Source organism: Arvicola amphibius, chromosome 11 (genome assembly GCF_903992535.2).
Source record: "Arvicola amphibius chromosome 11, mArvAmp1.2, whole genome shotgun sequence".
Classification (NCBI taxonomy): Eukaryota; Metazoa; Chordata; class Mammalia; order Rodentia; family Cricetidae; genus Arvicola; species Arvicola amphibius.
In genome coordinates, this window is record NC_052057.2 from 89699567 (window position 1) to 89725228 (window position 25662).

General features: G+C 40.8%; 1 protein-coding gene across 1 annotated transcript; it reads right to left on the bottom strand.

Moving 5' to 3' along the window:
• Positions 1–793: 793 nt before the first annotated feature.
• On the bottom strand, positions 794–24060 carry Slc35a1 (solute carrier family 35 member A1). Its single transcript, XM_038347235.1, has 8 exons — positions 23869–24060; positions 19066–19243; positions 10565–10724; positions 10132–10284; positions 7124–7190; positions 4963–5139; positions 4466–4600; positions 794–1776 (listed from the first exon to the last, which is right to left on the bottom strand). Exons 1-8 carry the CDS (start codon positions 23882–23884, stop codon positions 1652–1654), a joined length of 1011 nt encoding a protein of 336 aa, XP_038203163.1. The 5' UTR covers positions 23885–24060; the 3' UTR covers positions 794–1651.
• Positions 24061–25662: the final 1602 nt, after the last annotated feature.

Below are 25662 nucleotides of genomic sequence, written 5' to 3' on the forward strand. Positions count from 1 at the left end.
CTAATAACTGGTGAAGGTTGGTTGCTAATTTTATTTTAACTGTAGCTAGTTCCTGAACCAAATACAGGGAGATGTAAAGTAAGCTTCTCCTTGGCAGACAGCAGTGAGAACTGGCCTCAGGCTTACCATTAGCTGGAATGTACGGGTAACAAACTGTGAAGTCAGGGACATACGCATCTAAATAGCAAGCAGCTACCGAACACTGACTTCAGGTTTTTTGTCAAGTGTGGGCCAGTATTAAAGCATAATTTGAGGTGGAGTTTGGGCTTCCATGTATCTGCATACAGACAAGGTAGTTTGTCTGACCTGAGTCAGTGATAGGAGTTTAAGTAATAAGTACAATGTGCTGTGTTTGAGAACCATCACCATCTTCTGCCAGCACTTCTATTTGGCCTGCTACATTTAATCTAAATGTTATGTGGTCACAACTGTAAGTGATTTGCTAATTTTCTACTTACAGTAGCATTGACCTTCCTACAGCAAACCAGCTGTGGAATGAACGCGCACACCTGGGGCATGTTTTACACATCTACTTTTTCTCTCCACTTCTTTGGAGAAACTCTCCTCAGACCACTGAGTATTTCAGTCTTGAGCAAAATTATACAGGGATTAAGTCTTCAAAAATACAGTTCTTTGAAAAGACTTGCTATGCTGTAATCCTCCCTAGAAATTCTTTTTTGCTCAAGGCTTATAAGAATTAGATTACTTTGTTAAATTTTCATACATAGAAAAAAGCCATGTTTTTGCATTATCATAGTGATCATATCCACAAAACAAAGTGACTACACAAAAGTGATATAAATAAATTTATTGCTGGATTTCCCCATTAACATTATAGAAATATTTTAAAATCACTGAAAGTTCACAAATTGAGAGCCCAACAGGTAACCATACTTTATAAAAAAAGAAAGTATAAAAGCGACTTAGAAAATTTTTTGAAAAGTATATCCGCTAACAGCAAAGAAATATGAACCAGACAGTGACTGGCACAAATACAGCACTGAAGTTCCCAGACAGAAGTCAGTGTCTGAGCTATGAAGCAGATTCTGTTTACACACTGAGTTTTGTTCTCAACTGTCTTATTCGTTCTTCACTTTGATAAGAGAAGCTAGACTTTTTACTGCTACCTGGACAAGGTACTATCCATGAACTAGACAAGGAAGGCTCACCCTCCTCTCCCGGTACCGGAACCGGAGAACAGTGTGTACAGAAATGGCTTTGGCACTTGAACCTTCAGACACCGTCTTAAACCTTGTTGACTGAATGTTGTAGTTTCACCTGATGTTCTGACCCTGTATCGTCACCTCCGCTCTGTGTACATGAGACACACACATATGTACGTCCTGATACCATGTCAACTGAATACTCCCTGTACACAATATACATACATACACACACGCACACTCTCTCTCACACTTTGTAGTAAAGTCCTTCATTCTGAAGTAATACAGCTTGACACCAAACATACTCAAATTAAATCTGTTTTTTTTTTTTTTTTTTTTTTTTAGCACTTCACTCAGTCAGTTTTCTTCTTGATTCTTATGTCATATAGTTAATCCGCTGATATTGTTTAAGCTACCATCTGGGGTTGACTTAAGGCTCTAATTTATTATCAACAGTTAAGTCGTTATAGGAACAGTTAAGATTCGGATCACACACCAATGATCCTTTCTTTCGCAGTTGCTTCTTGTTGGATAGATGTAGTGTCTTGTCTGGGTAAGCCATAGAGATAGATGGAAACACACACAAGAGCAGCTCCCATTGCAAAGGAAAGTGCTGAAAAGAGAAAGAAAAATAACTATTTTTTTTCTTTAAACTATAAAAAATGATGAACTTTAAGAAGCATTTTTATGTATATGTGTAGGGTTCATGTCCTTAGGAATGCTGTCCATCTCTTTTTCAGCAAGGTCTCTCATTTGCTTGGAGCCCACCAAGTAGGTTAGACTGAAGAGCCAACAAACCCCAGGGATTCCTGTCCCCACCTCCCTGGTGCTAGGACTGCAAGCACTTTATCAATGAGCCATCTCCCCACTCCTAAAATCTTTTTGACAATAGGTTGCACTACCAGGTCACACATGTTTTTATGAGGAGTTATCTATTCTAAGCAAAAAGGAAACTGGAGGCAAAAGATAAATATCAAAGGAGTGATAACACCCTTTTCAAAAACATTAGTAAGCCTCCTGTCTTAGACTACCCCAACAAAAAGGTATGTTGTTTTCCCTAGAAGACATATAGTGAGAGGAAATAAGTAAATGTAATATAAATATGTGTGTGTTTGAATAGAAAAAATATGTGGTGTAATATGGCTTACTTACAATCCCAGAAAGCTTAATGTAAAAGATAGCGACACAAGATTCAGCTTTGAAAAACCCGAGATTCAAAAACGACTGAAAATTTCTGGATAGTGATAAAGTGGTTGTTGTGTTTCCTGCCACACTTGCCTCTTTTTCATGCTACTCCTGAAAACTGTGATGTACAAAACTTGTACGAGGGCTGAGGTGCCTGTTGCACAAGCCTGAGAGCCTGAATCACCAGCACTCCTCCAAACGCTGGCATGTCTGTAGCCTCGGTGCTGTGGGAAGACTGTGGGAGCAGACACAGACCACCCCTGGAGCTCTCTGTCAGCTAGTCTAGCCAGACAGTGAGTGGACCTGTCCCCAACATAGGGAGAGCAACTGATCCACATGGACCCACACACCAAAGACAAAAAAAAAAAAAATAGTAATAATAAAACCCTTCTATAAGCTTCCTATGTAGGCATTATATAAATAAATGCTAATGTCAAAACTGTATACTTAAAACTGAACCACATTCTATACATATTAACTGTACTGCACCGTGGTTCAGTATTAATTAATATCTTTAAAAATTGGCACGTTGGTACATGCCTGTAATCCCAAGACAGAAGGGTCAGGAGTTCAAGACTGCTAGCTTTCTACTGAGTCTGGGGCCGGTCTGAGCTGCATGGGATAGCCCCGCCCCCTAAAGAGAATAGAAAGAAATAGCACCAAGCCTCAGTTTTAGTTCATCTACAGTAAAAGACCAGCTTTGAATTCGAGGGGCAAGACAGTTTATATCTCAATAGTTAGCTCAGGAGCAAGGTCACAGGGTTACACTGAATATAAGGACAGATCAGAACAGAACTACAATTAAATGTTCACTCAAATCGGGTGAAAAGATCAGAAATGCTGTGGTAGGGCGTGCGCAGCTTCCTCGTGATCTGGGAGAGACTGCTGTAGGCAAATCACCTGACAAGCCCCAGGACCGATGACATCACTTGAGAGAAAAGGTGTGAGACACGATTATGTTCTTTCCCCAAGGCTGCTGCCAAAACTTACAATAGACAAGGTTTGAAGCATCCTATAAATGGCTTTCTGCAGCACTGATAATGCTTCTGTCTATTTGTAGGAGGTTTGTTCTAAAGTGAAATGTAGCGCAGGACAGTTTCCCCCTTTCACCTAATGTACACATTTAATACATTTTCCTGAGTAGTTTATGGCATAATAATTGATCAATAAAGAAAATAATTACTATAAAGCTTAAAATAAACCTGAAACACTTAAAACATTGCTGCTTAAATAATTCAAAAGCTGGATATGACAGCTAAGGGAAAAAACAACACTAACAGGATTAGCATAGCAAAGGTGCCACAATTCTGCTGTAAACCTAAGTCCGGAACAGGAAGCCATGAGATAAAAAGGAAACGAAAGGAGACTTTTAAATAGGTCTCCATGTGTTGACTCCACTACTGGAAGGAGTCGCTTCCTCCTGTGCTCGTGGCTGCTTCCTGAGATCCTGACTATAGCACCATAGTCCCTGTGGGTCCGTAGGGATGGGTTCGAGCATTTCTCTCAGACACCAAAATCTTCATGTCCCATATATGAAGACAGCATGGCATTTACACATAACCTACACATAAATACCTTCCCTACAAGTCCTTCATAGGCTACTAAAGTATCTACTACAATGTAAATACTGTAATTATTTATATTCTTGTTTTAGTTTGGTTTTGGTTTTTCGAGACAGGGTTTCTCTGTGTAATAGCCCTGGCTGTCCTGGAACTCACTCTGTAGACCAGACTGCCCTTGAACTCAGAGATCCGCCTGTCTCTGCCCCCCAAATGCTGGGATTAAAGGTGTGTGCCCCCTTGCCTGGCAGTTATTTTTATTCTTAAGGAATTGCTTACAAGAAGTATATTCATATTCAGACAGTTTTCTCCCTAATATTTTCTAACATGACTGAATCCGCAGTTGCAGAAGCCACAGTTATAGAGGACCAAATGCACAACCTGGCTCACCTACAACATCTGTATGTGATATTTAAGGGGACAAGGACACTGAAGTGTTGCATAATCTCCTTCACACAGCTGCACACCACAGAATAAACTGCAGCAAAATTAGGATTGCTCTAAATAAGAATTGGAGCCGACCGTGAAGAGAGAGGCTTGTCCATGTGAACAACTTACTTATCTGTAACCCAAACAGGATGACTGAGGCAATGGTAGAAAGGACAATGGCGGCGGCGGCGGAGAAGCCTTTCATGATGTTGTCTGTGTACTTGACCACAACAGAGGTGTAGAGTCCGCCAACACTAGCAAGGACTTAGGAGACAGAAGAAATAAGATCTTATTACTCAATCATGAAAACATTCCATCCCCAGAGATGGCACACTCATTTACCTAGGACAAGGAGAACAGTTTTCTTCAGAGGCAAGTCTCTGATGTGTAAAAGACTACTCCACTACTAAATCAGACACAGTTATTATAACACAAGATTCTTTCTGATTATTTTTCTGAGGTAGCAAGTTGATAAAAACAAAATTATATATTCTGAACTGGTATTCATCACTTTATCAAAGGAATAATTCCAAAATGCTTTAAGTGCCTAGGACAGACATCTAACTTAAGAGTTAAAATAAAAAACAAAAAGAATCTACTCAGACCTTTTATTCCTGGATACTTACAGATGACAAACCAGACATAATACGTGTAACCATAGAAAAATCCTTTTTCTTTAATTCCAATTCCGTCTGACAAGTAGGCACCAACTAACGTCACAGCGATCCCGGACAGATACATCTGAATGTTTCTCACCCAAAGGGAAGTGTCTGAACTCTTTAAAACTTTTTCAAAATAAACTCCTAGAAAAAAAATGGGCGTAGATGTATTAAAGATATTATGAATTAACTAATGATATTCTGTTTAGAACACACGCCAAGTGCATGATTTGGGGAAGAAATATTCTTAGTATTAGTTAAATACATGTTTATTATGTAGTTTACGACATGATATATTAAATATCACCACATTGCTCTTACAAAGCATATAGATTAATAATGAGGAGGAAACGTCATAAGCTCCATTTGACAAAAGGTTGTTAAACGATCAAGAACAGTTTTCCCTTTAGATCACCAAACTCTACTCAACACCAATAAAAGGCTGGCTGTGACCACCTGAAAGCGACAGCACCGGAGTGGGTTCTACTCCCGCCCTCGTACCTGTGAGCATGAGTGTCCTGCTGTGTGGCACGGCTGTCTAATCACCAGTTGGTGTCCTTCCAGTGACCTAGCCAAACCAAACTGCAGCTTTCCCCGTAAAGCTGTTTTCCTTAAACAGGGCTGCAGACAGCATCATATGCCTGGGAGCTGCTAGTTAGGTATTAAATTTGTGTGTAGATGTATTTTTCCCAGGACTAGGGTGGGGGGTAGGGCTCAAAAAATGTTTTTCCCCTTAGAGAAAAGGGAGAGGGAAAAAAAAAAAAACCTTTTGTCCCTAAAAAGTCAAATACCACTATTTCAGGCTTTAAAGTTAGATGAATGCATGTTGACACAGAGACACTGGGAACTGTTATTTACCAACTAAAAGGTATAACTAAAAATAATTTATATATTAATCTTTATTTTGGGGACAGGATCTCACCATGTGGCCCTGGCTAGCCTGGAACTGTAGACCAGGCTGACTTTGAATCTGCCTGCCTCTACCTCTCAGGTCCTGCCACCGTACCTGGCAAAAACAAGATTGATTTTGATGAGGCTATTTTGGAAAGAGCCAGACTATGGCAACAAACAAAATAGCTGTTAAAACTTCCAACTTGGACTTTCTGTCTGGAGGCATTACTATTCAGTAATCTGTTACTTCAGCATTAACCACTTTCTGCTTCCTCAGCTCTAAGCAGAGGCTAGATCAAAGAGGAAATGGTATATAAGCATTTCACTGTTCAAAGATATTACTGAAAATCAAAAGAATATTTTTTGGTGATTAAAATTTTGTTCCTAATTTGTTGATTCTTAAGAATAAGAGTTTACCATGACTATGGTTAAATTAAATATATTCCTAAATTTAACCTTTCTCTTATAAAACATTAGCAATATTTTATTTCTATGTCTTTCCTGTTTTCCTAGTTTAAAAAAAACACGTCATTCTTGAAATAGGTAGAAATGAAGAGATATACAAATACCACTAATATATTCTTTATTAAAAAGCTCTTGAGTTTCATACCTGTTGGAGCTATTTTTACAACACATTTCATTTCTTACATTAAGCTTCATATATTTATCTTTTCTTAATTCATGAGAGGAATAATTGTCCCTAATATGACTCCATACTTTCCTGTTTCCTTGATGTTTTTGGCTGTTCTTCTCTGATATTATGTTTGCTAAGGTACATTTCACCCACCTCTTCTTTCTATTCCATAGCTCCTAGTCTGTTGAAGCAAAGGAAGAATTTGAGATTATAGGTACAAGACAGTCTAAGCTGGTTATCCTGGTAACCATGGCAGCAGAGACAAGTTTGAAAACAGTGATACTTTGGGGACATGGGAAGTACTCATTGTGGCCTCCCTGAAGGTTAATTCCCTTCATTGTCGGAGGCCTTTCCATTAACTTTTAGTCCTTGGCTACACTAAGATGGTCAAGAATGGCAGAAGTATATTCCTAGCTGCAATTCTGAAGTCTGAACAGCTGTGGTAAGTGAATCACATACTTACAGGGAGGGGGGAAATAGCTAACACAAAACAGCGTAAGAAGGAATTTAAAGTCTTAATGGAAATAGAATTGTTAGGATAAACCAAGGAAATGAGATCCAGTTTTTACAGTTACACAATAGCACAGTGCTTTCACAACTCACCTGCAAACCCAGAGCACAAGACGGCAACAGCTATCGCGCAAAAGCCTAATAATGGGTTCTGCTCTACCTGCAATTGTAAGGTTTTAAAGTTACTCTTAGTAAGTGCAACCAAATTAATCCAACAGTCCAAAGAAATAACTACAAATATACATGTTGCCAGGCCTGGTGATACATGCCTTTAATCCCAGCACGCAGAGGCAGGTGGATCTCTAGGAGTTCCAGGCCAGCCAGGGGTGTTTATTAAGACCTTGTCTTTAAAAAAAAGAAAAATAGAAGGCCTGCATTATGCTTATACTAAAAGTAAATTTCATATCAGACATAATTAAATAAGAATGATAAAGCAGCAAACAAAATGAAAAAACAATTTTCAAATTAACCAAAGTGTTTAAGTTGAAAGAATTTCTTTCAAATCAGACACAGAGGATATGCACAATGTAACATGTACACCTCAATTTCCAAGTACTTGACCTGCTTACTAATTTTAATTTCTGCTTCTACCCTGAACCAAAGTATCAGTCCTGAAAATGGTACAGTAAGATAACTTACTCCCTTATGTTTTGGATAAAGTACTAACTTGTGACACTACACACTTTACTGAATTTTTACCAAATACTTACACCTTTCTGGGTACCAGAATCATTGCTCTATGCGGAGCAGATAAGTGATAACATACATCTCGGAATGGCCCTTAAGCAGCTTCATGTACAGGGGAGGCTGACAGGTGTTTATACAGTAAAACAGATAAGTACCAGAAGATGTGTGTATAGTACCCAACATACTGTTTCAGCTCTCCTTTTCTTCCTTCCCTAAACTAACTTTCAGGAGTGTCATCTGTCATCCTGAGAAATGAATACTACCTCAGTACTCCCCTGGAATTAAAGCATTGGGACACAGGATGTATGTACTACAGTAAGGATGAGATCCCTGTTCAACAGCAGAAAGCCTAATGTCAGCAGTGCCTGGGACTGAGACATAAAGTGTAGCCTAAAATGTCCAGTCGTCACTGAAAACTGACAACATTTTACTCCTGAGATACTAAAGGGTTTTAACGACCCTCTGTGATTCCTGACTATTGCTCAAGTTACAATCTGTAGTCTCAGTATTTTGTAAACAGGAACCTGGTATATACCAGTGTAACAACAAAATGAAAAAGAAACTGAAATTTGGAAATCCAAGCCTACTAGTCCGAGCTCCAACAGTGTATAGGATCTTAGAATACAATTAATCTAATACTTAACCAAAAAGTAACCCACTGCTACAAGGTGGTGTGGAATGAATGTATGCAAAAACTCCTGTCCACATGGTAGATACTCCACAGGAGACTTTCTCATCTGACAGGATGAGTTTAAATGCAAATACTGGTTTAGGATAAGCTAGCTACACTCGAAATTCAAAACAAGTTGTACTTATATAACATTAGTTGTACATAGCCAATGAAAAAGATAAACTCGCCCAAAACTGACTATATGCTGACTTAGCAGACCTCTGTTTAAAGAAAAGGAGTAATATCAAGCTATATCTGATACAATTCAGGTAGTATCTGGACATCAAATCCAGTTTTAGGGCATACTGTGGAACAACGACAGAACGACACATCTGGAAGTGAAATGCCGGCCTCAGGAAGGTCTCTAGAAACAGGCCACAGAAATAAACGAGTTTAAATTGGGACACCTGAAGAGTAGGGTGTGACATTACCTCACACACTCACAAGTCCATCCTATGAAGGTAGTATTTTCATTGTTATGACATGAAGAAAAATCGGGTAAGTTCCTTAACAGTCAGTGTTGAAACCGTTACATAAAGGGCTCTTTTTACCCCTTGGTGTCAATGTCAGAACAGTCCCCCACTGGCTCCCGGTGGCTGACAGCGGGCGTGCTGCCTGAGACTAACTGAAGGGCGATGAGAACTGGACAGGGAGACCGTACTCAGCATTTCCAAAAGGAGCTTAAAGCTGTCTAGAAACTGCAAGGGCATGAAGAAGCCTGTACAGTTTAGCTGGTAACTGTCTTTGGACAGTTACCTCACCTGTTCTGGAGTTAACCATTGTGGAGATTTAAATGAGAATGAATGGCCCAATAGGCTCAGATGTTTGAATCCTTAGTCCTCTCTCAGTGAGGTTGTTTGATAGATTTAGAAGATGTGGCCTTGCCATAGGAGTTTGTCACTTGGAATAGGCCTTAAGGCTTCAAAGCCATGTGTCGTTCCTCGTTTGCTCTGTTTTGTGCTGTGGTTCAAGCTGTTCAGCTTCTGTTCCGGCCACACGCGTGGACTGCCGCCATTCTGCCATCACAGACCCCCTCTGGACCCAAAAGCCCAATTAAACTCTTTCTTCTCCAAGCTGCCTTGGTCAAGGTGTTTCATCACAGCAATAGAAAGGTTCCTAATACAGTGTGCTGTTATCCATTAAAAAAGGCATATACTGAAGAATATATCCTATCACTAATATATATTAACACTTTCCTCTTAGAAACAGAAAGCCAGCAGTATTAGCTACTTTCCTGTTGCAGTGATAAGCATCATGACCAAGACAATTAATGCAAGAGTGGGTTTCCTTTGGGCTCAAGCAGTGTCACACTGGGGAAGGCAGCAAATAAGCACAGCAGCAGGAACAGCTGACAGTTCACATCTTAAACTGTAAGCAACAACCACTGCAGAGGGAATTGAATTGCGAACGGTATGTGGCTTTTAAAACCTCAAAGCATGCTCCCAGTAGCACACTTCCTCCAGCAAGACCACATCTCCTAAGCCTTCCTAAAAACATCACCAGCCAGTAGTCAAATACGTGGTCTACCAGGAAGTGGGGGCATCTCATTTAAACCGTAACACCATACTAAGTATTATGATCCTCAGTAACTAATGCTAAGGAGGAAAGCCCACCTATAAGGCAAAGTGCATTTTACATCAAAAGTAATTCTACACTCCATTCACCAACGTGACTGGATGGAGTGATCAGGTGCTGTACGAGAGAAGTTTCCTTTTTACCTACGGCACATGATTTTGTTTCTTACCACAACTTTTGTAGCCTGGGCAGGTTTCCATTGTACAAGTGTGACCCCAGCACACAGCATAAAAACGGAAATCCACTGTAATTTGCTGAGTGTTCGATTTAACATTAAAACGGTACATAAAGCAGTACAGGGGATCTTCAGTTGGTAGGTCACCTAGAAACAAATGATAAAGTCATCTGATGTTAGTCTTTTACAGAAATATCTCCTGTCACTAGAATTAAGAAAATATTTGTGAATGTAGTAAAGAATTCATTTAAAAAAAATCTCCATTGGAGAAATTCAACAACCTCAAATCCCAGTTTTCTTTTGAGACAAGATCTCAATATATATCCATGGCTGGCCTCGAACTCAGAGATCTAGAGTGCTAGGATTAAAGGTATGCACCGTCGTGTCTCAGTTCAGAGCTTTTATATCTATCATTAACTCCGCTCACCTGGTAGACTGCTGCGTCCAGATTGCTCAGAGCTAGGAAAGCCATGTTGTTCTGAATAGCATACACCAGTGATGGCACACTTAACTTCACCAGTTCCTTGGGGCTCCCCAAGACATTTTCACTTAAAGACGCCTTAAATCTCTCCAAGCTTCCAGTTTCTCTTTGAAAACAAAAGGGGAGACCAGAGAGCGGTGAGGCAGGAAATCCAGTGCTAGGCGCGGAAGCCAGTTCTTGTTCATGCTGAGCAAGTCATCCACCACTGAGCTCCACCCTGACCTTCTGTTCTTGAGACAGGGTCTTATTCTGTGGCCGACTTGAATTTAGAATCCCCTTCCTTCACCTCCCAAATGCGGGGGTTACAGGCATACACACATCTGTAGCATTCTTTGAATGAGACTCCACACCCAGTGAGTACCTGATATAATTTACAGTGGACTCTTAAGAACTCTGCCCAACTAATGCGAGACTTATTTAAAGAAATAGACCTATAAAACTTAAATTCTACTTAGAAAAAAGTATAATAATTCAGGAGGATTATCACCAAAATCCTCTGGCCAAAGTTCCAAGAGTTTTTCAGTATGATTAGTAATAGATATCAGGAGACAAAATTAATGCTCTGTCACTTCAACTCTGTGGTAGCAAGTATACCTCAACATCTTTACAACTGATCAGGCTGCATAGCCATAGCTTGAAACTGTCCTTCAAATTATGCATTTAAATGAAAACAAGAGAAGGCTATAGTGGTTATACAACTTGGGTCTGAAAGCATGTGGTTCTTATTATTTATAAATTTACTTAGTGCTGATTATAATAGGTAATAAATCTTTATAGAAACATACTTTTAAAATATATGTATAGTCCTATAGAAAAATCTGAAAAACTGATTAACTTCAATAAAAGTATAGTCTGTAGTATACAAAAAAAGCCACATTAACCAAGGCTAATGTAGCTTATACTTCCCCTACAGAAAATCACCTCATTTGCTTCCTAAATATAAAAATAAAACAATATTTTATAATAAACATCAATATTCCTCAAAACTTTATCAAAATTGTTCTAGATGTAACTGAGAGCACCCTTAAAGGACCATACTCATATTTACGATAATCACAATGAACCTGTGCTTTTTACTAGCATTAGAATCAATACTTGTGATTATTTTCATATTTAAATGCTGCAGGAACAATTACATAAGTTCTGGGGAAGGCGACAAAATTTTGGTGCATTGTATCAAATTAATTATTCCTATGTATTCATTGTAGAACATTCTAGCCCTCAAGAAAATGTTTTACTTAAAACAGGAAATTTGGTCTAGACCACAGGAACACAAAGCTTCTTTCCCAGTTACAGATCTATTACCAAGTTCACAAGTCTCCATACTACATACAGTGTTATATTTCTATGCTGAAAAGTTCTGTGCACAATCTGGGCTGGGGGCTACAAATAGTATGAGGGGAAAAGGAATCAAAATACACACGTGTAATTTTCCAAACTATCTGAACATCTTTAAACATTTCTTTTGTGAGGGAATGAGATCACTCAGCCTTCTTTACATATTCTAGGCAAGCACTCTACCATTGATCTACATCCCAAGTCCTTGGTTGCTTCCTAATACATGTCTAAAATGTACTATATACTTGACTAATATCTTAACCAGAGTATAAAAAACAATTTCAATTACTTTCTCCTCCATTATAAAGTAAAAATAACTGCCAAGAGGTCAAATTCAAGTGTGATGGTTAGCTTCAATTGTCAATTTGACACAATCTAGAATCATTTTGGAAGGGATCTCAATGAGAGATTTTCTGGATTAAGTTGACCTATAGGCTTGTGTGTGAAGAATTATCTTGACTGTGTTAATTAAGCTGGGAAGGCCCACCTACTGTAGGTATCACCATTCCCTCAGAAGAGGACTGTCACTAGCATGTATCTGTATTCCACATTCTCTTCAGTGTAGACACAATGTGATCAGCTGCCTCTAACTACTGCCACTGTGACTTCCCTGCCAGGAGGATTGTAACCTGTAATTGTAAGCTTAATAAACCCTTTGTCTCTTGTATTTGTTAGGGCATTTTTGTCACAGCCACAGGAAAAGAAACTAAGATACCGAAGAACCCTCTTAAAAGATTATATATCAGAAAACGTAATAGTTTCATGGTTTTCCATAATTACCACTAGTCCGCATCATATGACAGGACAGGTCTAATTCCTACATGTATAGGCTCTACCATGTATTCTTCTTCTAAATGCTGACTTGCACACACTACCTTGTCTTCAGAATGGCTCCCTGGAGAAACTACTGAGCGATATTGTTTGTACATCACCAGCCTCCTACCCTCTCCTATATCTGTTTCGCTCCAAAAGAAGGGTCTTCATGCTGATCCTTCACACACTATAGCATAATCGTTATTATCCTTTTCTAATCCTCATTTACTGTCAACTCTTAGCGTTAAGAGGCTGATTCAACACTATTAGTGACTTTTTTTTCAGATGGCCACAGAACAGAATTGGCTAGCCTAAACTACTTCTAGGATGGCCTTGACTACAGAATGAAACCTTGTGTCAAAACTCAACAGAAAAACAAGAAAATTAATGATGAAACTAAATCTTTCTGAGCCAAAGTAGGCCTCCTTTAGCAAGAACAATCAGAAAGGGAAAATCCTTGACTGGGTTGCCAAGGCACTGTACAAACACAACACTGAAGTTACTTGTGATAGGTATTTCAGCTTTGTTTACAAATGTCTTATCTGCAAAGTTTAGTATACTGAAAATTAAGACACGTTATATGAGAAAGTACATGAGGTGCATGATTTTTATTTCTTCCCTAAGTTTCTGAACATTATTACAGCAGGGGTACTAAGAGGTAGAGAAAATGTCCACCCAACAGGATAAATGAATAAGGCTAGAAAATCTATGACTTATGTAAATAACACCATAAAACAGTAAAAGACTCCTCTGTGATCTTATTGTAGATAAGAGCTTAACGATGTGTGGTGTATTTTAACTACGGGAAGACATCCAAGGTCTAAGTACATTCACATTTACACATCCAGCTAGGGCCATGCCATCCGTGGACCGTGGGGAAGAGCAAACAATGAGAAAGCCAGTTCTCCTCTAAAGCAGTATGGAAGCGTCGTCACCTCCTTCTCCTTAGTCTACCTGTGATTAACTTGTACCATCCGTGTTAATGGGTTTCAGAGGGATCAGTAGAGCATACAGCTAATAAGTGATCTTCCTATGAAACTACTAAATCAGTTTCATGAGCAAACAAAACAATCTTTAAAGGTACTTTATATTTTAAAGAATAGTTAAATGCTAGGAACTCCAGTTATCCAAACAAATCTCCGTATCTATAGAGCAAGCTTCTGTTCTGTCACTACTGGCCTGTCCCTCTTCCCCCAAAGCACTATCTCCTGATTGACTTTTTCATTTCAAAGTGACCTGAGGTAAAGTGTCTTCAGTGGTAAAGTACCTGCCTAGCATGTGTAAAACTCTGGGTTCAATCCCACCACCTCAAAGAAGAGAAACAAAAAGTATCTGATATAATCACATGGGCACACAACAGTCTATCTATGGACAAAGATAACCACTGTGTCTTATTATGTAATAGGAAAAACCGGAAACAAACCAAATGTCCATGAATGGTCTCTGGCATGTATCATACGTCTATGTAGTGGATTACAATGCACTTTGGAGAGAGATTTGTATGTACTGACATGAAGAAATTTATGTATGAAAAATGATAATAAAACATTTCAGTACAGAAACTTAAGTAAATACAGTTACTGTATTCCATACCCAGTGCCCAGCAATTTCCTGCATATAAAAATTTCGCTAATTAGATCACATAAGCTTTGTCAAAGTATCCATCCATATATTCCTCCACATATTCAATATTCTCTCTTCCTGACATTCTAATTTATGGTTTAGTCAGTATAATTTTATATTCCAAAGACTCTGAAAAACTATGAGTAAAATCAGTAAGAATGAAGAAATACTAAACAAAGTAAAAGCTGAAACCATTACTTCAAATGTACAAAGGTGTATAAAAAAATTCTATTTCAGAGATGGAAAAGAGAATGCAACCACCCTAACACATTATTCACTACAGGATCTAACACTTACAGCAAAAAACTGCATACAGATTACTGAACGTCAGTAACTTTGTACTAGAAAATCTTTTTAAAGCCAGGCAGTGGTGGCTCACGTCTTTAATCTCAGTACTCGGGAGGCAGAGGCAGGCGGGTCTCCTTGATCAGGCCAGCCTGGTCTACTGAAGTGGCATTTCATTTGTATTGTGATAAATAAAGCTTGCCTGAAGATCAGAGAATAAAACAGCCCCACTGGTCAGCCTTACAGACCAGGCAGTGGTACCACACACCTTTAATCCCAGTAACCACTAATTGCCATAGAAACCGGGTGGTGCAGGCCTTAATCCAAGCACTAGATAGGATTATAAAACAGAAGGAGACAGCTCTCAGTCTTATTCTGAGATTCCTGGGTCAGGATCACCATTTCGGACTGAGGTCAGTGGCTGACTGTTTTGCTTTTCTGGTTGTCAGATTGAACCCCAATTTCTGTCTCTGGGTTTTTATTAGTTGTGCTTCATTTGGCTCCCGACACACTGGGGCACAAATTTACGAAAAAGCTGTCCACCTGAGGCTTTTTAGCCCCAGCCCAAGCCAGAGATGGGACTGGAACTCCAGCTCCAGGAACTGAAACCCAAACCAAACTAGCCACCTGGTTGGGAGAAGTACTAGCACTCCCAACTCTCATCTGCCCCGGCTTAGCTTCCTCTCCTGCTGCGCCCGTCCTGGCTGCCACCCCACGGGGGACCCACAGGGCTTCTACAGGGCAATTTCCAGGACAGCCAAGACTATTACACAGAGAAACCCTGTCTCAAAAAAAAAAGGGAAAGAAGGAAGGAAGGAAGGAAGGAAAGAAAGAGGAGAGGAAGAATCGTTTTGATCTTTTTATCACACTTATTTACTTGTGTGTGCATATGCGTGTTTTTCCACGCCATGGTACTCATGTGTGAGTCAGTTCATCCTTCCACCATGTGGACCCAAGGATCAAATGTGGCTCATCAGACATGGCAGCAAACACCTTTGTCATCTGCTGAGACATCTTTACAGCCCAGTAATTCTTAATCTATTACATATTCTAGGATTAGCAAATTAGTAACTATCTGAGAATAACAGAAACTAAACTCATCAACACTGCAGAAGGAAACAAATGGGTACCGGGAAGATGTGAAAACCTGGTGGTGCTGACCATAACTGGAGGTATCCTGCAGAGACACAGCCGGGCACAAGTATGTCTACACGGGCATAGACTTCCTAGCTCCATCTGCCCAAAGAGCCTAAAGCAGTGGTTCCCACCCTTCCCAATGCTGCAACCCTTTAATACAGTTCCTCGTGTTGTGGTGCCCCCAGCTGTAAAATTATTTCATTGCTGTAATTTTGCTACTGTTACGAATCATGGTATAAACACCTGTGCTTTCAAATGGTCTTAGGCGACCCCTGTGAAAGGGTCATTTGACCCCCAAAGGGGTCACAACCCAGAGGTTGAGAATCACTGGCCTAGAAGAAAGGCTAGTGCATTAGCAATGTATATAACTAATATTTATATTCTAGTGTCTAAATACCATTGAAGGGGTTACAAAAGAACAAGGGATTTTAAAAAAAACTGTAGCCTTTAATACCAGCACTCGGGAGGCAAAGTCTCAGTGAGGGTCGCACTGAGTTTGAGGCGGGTCTCAGTGGTTTGAGGCCAGCCTGGTCTATAAGAGCTAGTTCCAGGACAGGTTCCAAAGCTACAGAGAAACCCTGTCTTGAAAAACAAAAACAAACAAACAAAAAAAAAAAAAACCTGTAAATTCAGAGTCAGGACAAGAAAAGTACAAAGTAAGCCACTTACAGACGATAATCTATTTAGTGTGGTCAGTTTAGTGCTATATTTTTCCCATCTTCACGCTGATTGTTGGTGATGCTACTTTTCAAATGGCCCCCAAGTGCAGTGCTAAAATAAACACTGTTCTAAGTGTCTGTAAGCCACAATGCAGCATGAAGAAAATGCATGTAAGGAAATAGTCTTCATTCACACCAGAGTCATAGTTATCCGAGTTCAATGCCAGTTAATCAGTAACAAACTAAATGTGTTAACTCTCGTTAACTGTAACAAAGTCACCTTTTACAAGTGAGGGTTTATTCTGATCAACGTTTTGGAGGTTTCAGTTAGCCCCATTGCTCTGGGCTAGGCAGCAGGTTCCACTAGCAACATAGTACCCAACAACTGTTCACCTGTGGCCCCGAAGTAAAAGAGAAAAGCAGACTGGGGTGCTGCAGTTACCTCTGAGGGCATGCCCCGATGTACTGAAGCCCTCCAAGCTCCTCCAGGCATGCCCCATGTACTGAAGCCCTCAGAGCTCCTGCACTAGAACCAACTTGGGGATGAGACCTTTAATGGGCCAAATAACAGGTTTTTAGTGATCAATTGGGACCTAAACTATAGAACTAAGTAGTGATTTTAAACAGAAACACACATAAATGAGGTTTTGTATTGATCCATTCTACAGTGCATCATCATAAAGAGCAGACAGGAATGAGCTTTTCTTTCTACTTTCTCATTCTAAATAGTAGTTCCAAACCTTTATCTTTTTAATAGAAGTCTTCCACATAATTATCCTGGAAAAAAAAGTCTTTCTCCAATGATAAAATACTGTTTCTACTTTGAACACCAAGAAAAATAACTTTGTTTTTTAATTTCACATATCAATCCCAGTTCTCCTTCCCTCCCCTCATCCCACAATAATTTCTTTTTTTACATCTGGAAAATTATTTTAACATTATAGCAATGAATTTTCTTTTTTTGTTGTTGTTGGGTTTTTTTTTTTTTTTTTTTTTTTGGTTTTTCGAGACAGGGTTTCTCTGTGGCTTTGGAGCCTGTCCTGGAACTAGCTCTGTAGACCAGGCTGGTCTCGAACTCACAGAGATCCGTCTGCCTCTGCCTTCCGAGTGCTGGGATTAAAGGTGTGCGCCACCATCGCCCAGCAATGAATTTTCAACCAAATATAAATTCAAACTGTGAATCAGCCTTGCTGTCTTTCTGTTTAAAGAATCATTTAATAAAGCTTCCAAGTAACAAATGTTTCCTGACTTTTATCCATCCCAGTAAAGCACTGTTATACAACTGTGCTTCTTTTTAAGATTCTGTTTTATGTGTATCAGCATTTGCCTATATGATGTCTGTGCATCTCACGTGTGCTTGGTGCCACAGAGACCATAGACTAGAGTGGTACTGACAGCCATGTAAGTGCTAGGAATTCAATCAGGGTCCTGTGCAAGAGCAGCCATCTTTCCAGCTCCCCTAAGATTATTTTTATGTCTGCATACATATGTGTATGTGACTAATGTGTGTGTGTGTGTGTGTGTGTGTGTGTGTGTGTCTCCAGATACCAGAAGGGGGCGTCAAAGGCAGATCAGCTGGCGTTCAGGAGGGTGTGAGCTCTCCAACATAGGTGCTGGGAACTGAACTTGGGTCCCTGGGAAAAGGAGCAAGTATACTTAACCACTGAGACAACCCTCCCAGTCCCCAGCACCCAGGGTTTGGTTTTGAGTTTTATGCTTTTGTTGTTGTTTGTTTGTTTGTTTGTTGAGGCAGAGTCTCATTATGTAGCCCTGGCTAGCCCAGAACTCTAGATACAAACCAAGCTATTCTGGACACCACAGAGACCAACCTGCTTCTGTTTCCCAAGTGCTGGGAATAAAAGAGCACGCCACCATGCTCGGCCCAAACCATGTTTTTTAATGACTGGAGTAACATCCCGTTTGAACGATTCTTTTAACTTTCTTTTTGTTACTCTTTGTGTCTTTCACATCATGCATCTTGATCCCATTCATTCCCTGCCTCTGCATGTCCACCCTCTGCCCTTGCAGCCCCCAGTGTCATGACGTCGGCAGAATTGTTGATTGATATAATATACCAATATGTCAAATTTTTAAAAATGACATGAAATTATTAAAAAGCACCTAGCACAATGCCTGACACCACCGGAAACACCTATAAATGTTTATGATTATCATTATATTCCTCTGAAAACAGATCAAAAAATTTTTCCATAAAGGTCAAATAGCATATATTTTAGGTTTCATGAGCAAAAAAAAAAAAAAAAAAAAAAAACAAAATCTGCATTTGGGCAACTCCTGCTTTATACGGGAATTATTCAGTTTCAATATTACCAACACTGGGTGCTAGACAGGCCTTTGCTTTAAAGGGCTGCTGTAGGCACTACATGATATGTAGAAGAATTCCTGGCCTCTGTCGCCCAGATGCCAGTACATACCTATTATGATACACATGCAAAACCTGCCAAAACCTGTCCCTAGGAGAAAAGTACTGCTTCAGATCAACCTAATACATGAAGCTGTGACTTGAATTTTCAATACCTTAACTTGGAGGAAAAAAAAAAGAACTGAACACTCTAGAAGTATTTTACTCACTTAGCCAAGAGTCCAACACTTATCAGTAGCTTTATAACTTCTGTGATGCACACGGCTGTGGTTGAGAAGTAGAGTTCTTTAGCTGTTGTCCTTGTGTATCTTAAAGCCACGGTGTAAGCTGCAGCCACCAGGGTCATCACTGCCAAGCAGTACAGCTTGAAGAATAAACTGACATTTTCTGGAAAATGTGTGCAATAAAAAATATTATTTAGCATGTGTGTAGATATATATGTATATACCGACAACAGACTAGTTAGTCCATAATGCTTTCCAATTTCTAACACCAAATATTTTTCTAAATAATGACACCTAAAATTCAGTTTCAAACCAATTACATAAACACAAATAGCACTGACTTTAAAACTCCATACAAGATATTGGATAGATATTTTTTAGTGTCCCCAACTGTAAAATTATGTGACATGCCAACCTTAGTTAAGTTTGTTATAAAATATATAACTATCTTTATGATTACAAACCTGTGAAAGCAAAACTCCAGAGCAATCGCAATACATTCTAAATCTCGAGACAGCAGAGAACAGACCTGAGGGCTCTCTGGCTACACCCGTCATCCCACTGACAAGGGTGCACTTGACTGTGTGGCTAGAGGGATGTTCTCGCCTTCCTTTCTCACCACCTCAAGGATGTTCTCCTAACACTCTGGCTCCACCTCAGTCAAATGGGCAAGCTTTCCAGGGGGAAGAGGGTCACTCCTCATCACGGGTATAAAGCCTAGCGAAGCTCCCCCTGCTAGAACCCAAATATGCTCCTGAAGACAGCAGAAAGCCAAGGGTTAACTGTGTGACAAACGTGCAACTTAGCATCACTGCGGTGGCACGTGTGTGCAGTCCTCGCACCCATGAGGTCGACACCAGGATCATACGTGATCCTGTACGTCCTGGATGGGCAAAAAAAATGTCCCTAGTAGAAAAGTACTGGTCTGGAACAATCTAATACACAAACATGTGGTTTCATAATCAGTCTGGGCTATATTCTAAAACCTTCTCTCTCTTATCTCCCCCCACCACACACACGTAAGATTTATATAGAACAATCTCAAAGTCAAGAATGAATTAAATCTAGCCCCTTGTCTCACTGCATGACATGTAAGTAACAGGTTAACATAGAGTACTTAGAGAAACCTCTATGAAACTTGAGATGCAGGATGTAGCAGCCTTCACTCGAGTGCCAAGGACAGTCCAACGCCTTTGGTAAATTCAGTCGCTGGTGCGTCCAGTCCTCCCTTCACCCCCAGCCCCATGCTTCCTGCTCTGCTACTGCCACCACCCGAGGCGTCATCCATTTCTGCTTTCTTCTTATGACAAAATGTAGGGTATCATATAAGATTTATATGAGAAAACCAATTCCCACAACTGATTTTTATTAGTTACAAATGAATCCCTGTAATTGAGATCTACTCATGAGACTGGAATTATGTGAGGGTAACATTTCATTTACTTGGTACTCAAAGTTACTGTTTTGCCATCGAATCAATTCCAAGTGTCCACCTGGGAACACTGTTCTTAGCTCATGGGTCATACATAATGAGCAGGCTTATTAAGTTGGGTCCTACTCTGCCAATCCCAGTAAATCATAAGGACATCGAGTGACTTCAGTGTGCTAATCTTCAACTGTCATATGTGCTTTTGTTTCCTCTTTGGAATCATAATCTAGGTAATTAATACCTAGTCATAGGTAATTATACTTAATTATAGGTAATTATACCTAATCATAGGTAAATAGAATAAGGGGGTTCGGGAGGGGGGAGTTGAGACAGGATTTCTCTTTGTAACAGTCCTGGCTGTCCTGGAACTTGCTTTGTAGACCAGGCTGGCCTGAAATTCACTGAAATCCACCTGCCTGTGCCTCCTGAGTGCTTGGATTAAAGGCATGCACCACCACTATCCAGCTTAAAGTAGGTGTTTCAAACAGATATTTTAAAATATGGTGATTAAAACTTAAGGAAACAGTGTCTTCAGATAAGTATTTCCTCCTTGGTGAATTAAAGATTAATCTGTACAAATACTTAAAATTATACCAAAGAAGCAATATGGAAGAAATGTCATAACTATTTATCTTTCCTTTCTAAAAGCTCCAGCAAGCCAGATAAGCAAAGCTTATGTAAAGGGAAGTGGAGGAAGCCACTATAAAACTTCTACTGTTCTAAAGCTTTCTTATGAAAGAGTTTATGACTTCAAAAAACCGGCAGCAATAACATCTAACCAATCAGTATGAGAGAAAGCAAACTACACGATCCCTTATTTGTACAAGATCACGCAGAATGGCTTTATAACTTCAAGTGAATAGAAAAATGTTAAGTCCCATCTCAAGACAAATGAAAATTACAGTCAATTCAAATCTCAGTGTCCATAAATGAAGTGGTATTGGAAGACAGCTATGCTCATCTACCCAAATATCCTGGCTACATTTGTGCTACAATTTCAGGGTTCAGCAGCTATGGCAGAGACTAACAGCTCTGTACAGAAAGACTGCTCATCCATGTCCTGAATTATCAATATTCTCATAACTGAGGAGTACAAATTCAAATACAGGTATGAATAGGTTTCTGGTCCCCCAAAAAACTAGATACTGAATGTTTAAAGACTAAACATAGCATTTACTCCAAAAAAAACATACTACTGTATCTCTCCCCCTCCCTTGAGACAGGGTCTATCTATGAATCTCAGCTTGGCTTGAAACTTGCCGTGTAGAAAGAACACACTAGCTTCAAATTCATGGAAGTCTGCATGCCTCTGCCTCCTAAGTGATGGGATAAATAGGCATGAGCCAGTATCATAGGTTTTTAAAAACACCCATATGATGCCAATATCTGCCAATGTAATTCTTGAAAATAATTAATAGTCAAAGTAGAAAAGTATAAATTTAGATACTATAAAAAATATGTAAATTTGGTATGTAATACCACTTCAGAAGCATATTTCAACTTTTAAAATCAGTGTTTTCTTAACCATGGCTTTCACTGATATTTCAGTTTACCATTAAATCAAAACATTTCTTCTTCATTCCCAATTTTCTAGGATGAAATTTCCTTTATTACAAATTTCAATGCTTTCAGAGCAATAAAAAAAATCCATGGTATGTAAGTAACTTTTAAACTTTCCTAAGAATTCAAATCATGCCAAACCATTAGCTAGAAACTTAACCCACACTTCACCTACCGTCCCTCTCTTGCAGAAAAACCCATTAGCCCTACAGCCTTTGTTTCTGACTGGGAAATATCCCCAAAAGCCAGTCTGGAGTTAAACTTTTGTTTTCCAATTATATTTTTAAAAAATTATTTAGATTCATTTTATGTGCATTGGTGTGAAGGTGTCAGATCCCCTGGAACTGGAGTGACAGACAGTTGTGAGCTGCCATGTGGGTGCTGGGAATTGAACCCAGGTCCTCTAGAAGAGCAGTCAGTGCTCTTAACCACTGAGCCATCTCTCCGGCCCTCCAGTTACATTTTATGGGGACTATTATTTCTCATACCTGAAAGCTTGGACATTTCAGGAAGTAGCTGGTAAATAATCTTTGAGACGACTCTAGGGAGGTATAGAAACTATTTCACTAGGATAAAACGTGCATCACAACCAAATGTACTGAAGTATGTACTGGCAATAAGTCTAAATTTGTAAACTGTTCACAACCCCTTAGGTACTGACTTGCCCTCTGTAATGTTTAACTGTCCGTCCATGTTGTCATCCGCCCTACTATCTAGCCCCTCCTACTGTAATCAGAACGGCTTTTTCCATCACTCCCTTCCTGGGTTCCTAAACGCCTTACCTGAAATGGGATAATCCACAAGCGAAGCAAAGACCACCACACAAAACATATCTGGCGCCTAATGTTAAGTGTTAATTCCCCTCACAAGATACATAATGTCACGTCCACGCAAAAGGATATTCTTTAAATACTCGTCCAACATTTATTTAGATTTAAAGCCAAGTACTCTTTGAGGAAATGGAGACAAAGAAAATAGCGATATGCCAAGTATGGTGGTTCAGACCTTTAATCCCAGCAACTGGGAAGCTGAGGCAGGACGAGCTCCCCGAGTTTGAAGTCAACCTGGGCTACAGAAAGAGACCCTGTAGCGTTGATCCCTGCTTTAAAAACAAAACAAACAAACAAATCACCGCTTTTTGACCTCTCCTGGTCACAGTGCTACAGAACAGAAACTCAGCCCTGGGTTCAGCTTATGTAAAACTTGAAACAGCAGTCACCACAGCACGGCGAGTCGGCCCACCATGGAGGGGTGCACAGCGCGCGCCCCTTTAAACCCAGGGCTCGGAACAGCAGCCTCGCTCCAGGAATGGACCTGGCCCACTCTGCCGGGCTGCGGGTGCAGCCGGGGCCGCTCGCTCCAGCGGGGTGCGGGTGCAGCCGGGGCCGCTACCCGCTGGGGTGCGGGTGCAGCCGGGGCCGCTACCCGCTGGGGTGCGGGTGCAGCCGGGGCCGCTACCCGCTGGGGTGCGGGTGCAGCCGGGGCCGCTACCCGCTGGGGTGCGGGTGCAGCCGGGGCCGCTACCCGCTGGGGTGCGGGTGCAGCCGGGGCCGCTACCCGCTGGGGTGCGGGTGCAGCCGGGGCCGCTACCCGCTGGGGTGCGGGTGCAGCCGGGGCCGCTCGCTCCGCCGGGGTGCGGGTGCAGCCAGGGTGCGGGTGCAGCCGGGGCCGCTCACTCCGCCGGGGTGCGGGTGCAGCCGGGGCCGCTACCCGCCGGGAGGGCGCGGCCCCTCGAGCCCGCCCGTCTCGCAACGCCCCGGCCGCCGTTCCCTACCCCTCTCCCTGCAGTCCGGCCTCACCTTTCGCCTGAGCCATGGTGCCGAGCCAGCCTGCGGAACTAACGCCCCTGCAGCCATAGAGACGCGCCGGCCTAGAGAGCTCGCCGCCCCGGCCGCGCCAGGAGGAAGCCGCTGGCAGCGGCGGAAGGCGCGCGGGGTGCGGAGCGACAAGCCCGGGACTCTCGGCTTTAGCGGGGTTCTGGAAAGCGCGGCTTCCGGTCGGCTGAGGGGCGGAGTCAAGCTGGCTGAGCGCTTCCTGCTGGGCGTTGCTGGACATCCAAAGGGAATTCGGCCATGAAAAGGATTTCGAAATGCTCTTGGTTATTGGTTTGTGTGCAAACCGTTAGAGAAGCTCTGAGAACTCGAACTTTTGTAGCTTTCACCTCCATCACTACCTCCCATTTGTTACCGCTTGGATAAATTTTGTGCACATTATATACCCTTCCTCATCCTCACTGTCACGGTCTAGCCTGACACGGCAACTGCATGATCTTCGGACAACAAAAGGACCTCAGAAACATTAGATGTATTAACAGGCACTTAAATCACTAGAATGGTTACTGTGATTAGAGGATGTTAATTCCTAGAAAATAATCTCGTGGTGAAATGGCTAGTGTTTAAACACGTGTATTGATGTGAGGTTGGTAGCACATGCCTGTAATCCCAGCTTTTGAGAGGCCTAGACAGGAGAAATCTGCGTTCCAGGGTCAGTCTGGGACACGCAGCGAAACAGTGTATCAAGCACACAGAAAAAGATGGGTCTTGGTATTAAAAACTACAGAAATAGCATCAGCCCTTACAGTAACAGGGATATGGAATTCTGAGATACCCAATAGCTTCCAGCTTTGGCAGCAAATTTTTCCCGGAAAATCCTCTTTGGAGAGTTGTGGAGTGCATGCTATAAACCATTCTATAGGTACTGAACATTGTGTGTGTGTGTGTGTGTGTGTAGCCAGCCTCTTAACATGACAGGAAAACCTTATTCCTTATCACATATTGATATGATGTAGGTGCTCCCAGACAGACTTTTTTTTTTTAGGAGTTAGGACTCATTCGCTAGGTCTAAAAAAAAAAAAAAAAAAAAAGAATTAAGCTACATTCTTAGCCCCAGCATTGACTGTAGAGTTTGACATTTCATTTATCTCATTTTTGGAATAGTATTAGGCCTTTACTTGGCTGCATACATGCTCCCTGAGGCTAATCACCTTTTCATGTGATTTGTAGAGTTTATACTGGAGGAATTATTCAGTTCCTTACTCTACATCTATTTGAGCACACAGTAAATAAAAAACTCAAAACTTGTATTTTAAAGAATACTCTATAATATACTTCTTGTTTTACAACTACTGCTTTGTGTAGTTTCTGTCTCCCCACTGTTGAGTGTCACTGTGGTCTTAATATTATTTTTGAGACGTAAATTACTTTATTAAGACCACATTGCTATATGCTGTGGATCGAAGACGTGAAGCAAGGCAGACTGATCTAGAATAAACTCTAAACAAACTTGCTTTGGTTTTGGTGTGTCTTCACTAAGTACTACTATTCCTTTCAAGTTCTGTTTCAGAAGCCTAAAGGTGGACTGTGTTCTCCACTTAGCTTCGTGGTCCTGTCTCCAGGGTTCTCTTCTGCATGTTCTAAATTGTCTGAGTAATCGTAACAGATTTGCTGATTTCAGAATTATAATTTAGATTCTTTTTTTCAGGGTTTTTTTTTTTCACTATACCCACTGAAATCTTAGAAAAGGCCTATGTATGACCAGAAAGGTGTATAAAGAAGGAAAATAAAACCAGAGTCAAAAGAGACTGGTACTGCCTT

Bases quoted from the DNA above. Each gene is read 5' to 3' on its own strand.
- Slc35a1 (XM_038347235.1), bottom strand. The intron at 10,725-19,065 runs GTGAGTAAAATA...TTGTTTTCAAAG, and splicing joins AGTGTTGGACTCTTGGCTAA to AGAAACTGGAAGCTTGGAGA. The intron at 5,140-7,123 runs GTGAGTTGTGAA...TTTTTTTTCTAG, and splicing joins CTTGTGCTCTGGGTTTGCAG to GAGTTTATTTTGAAAAAGTT.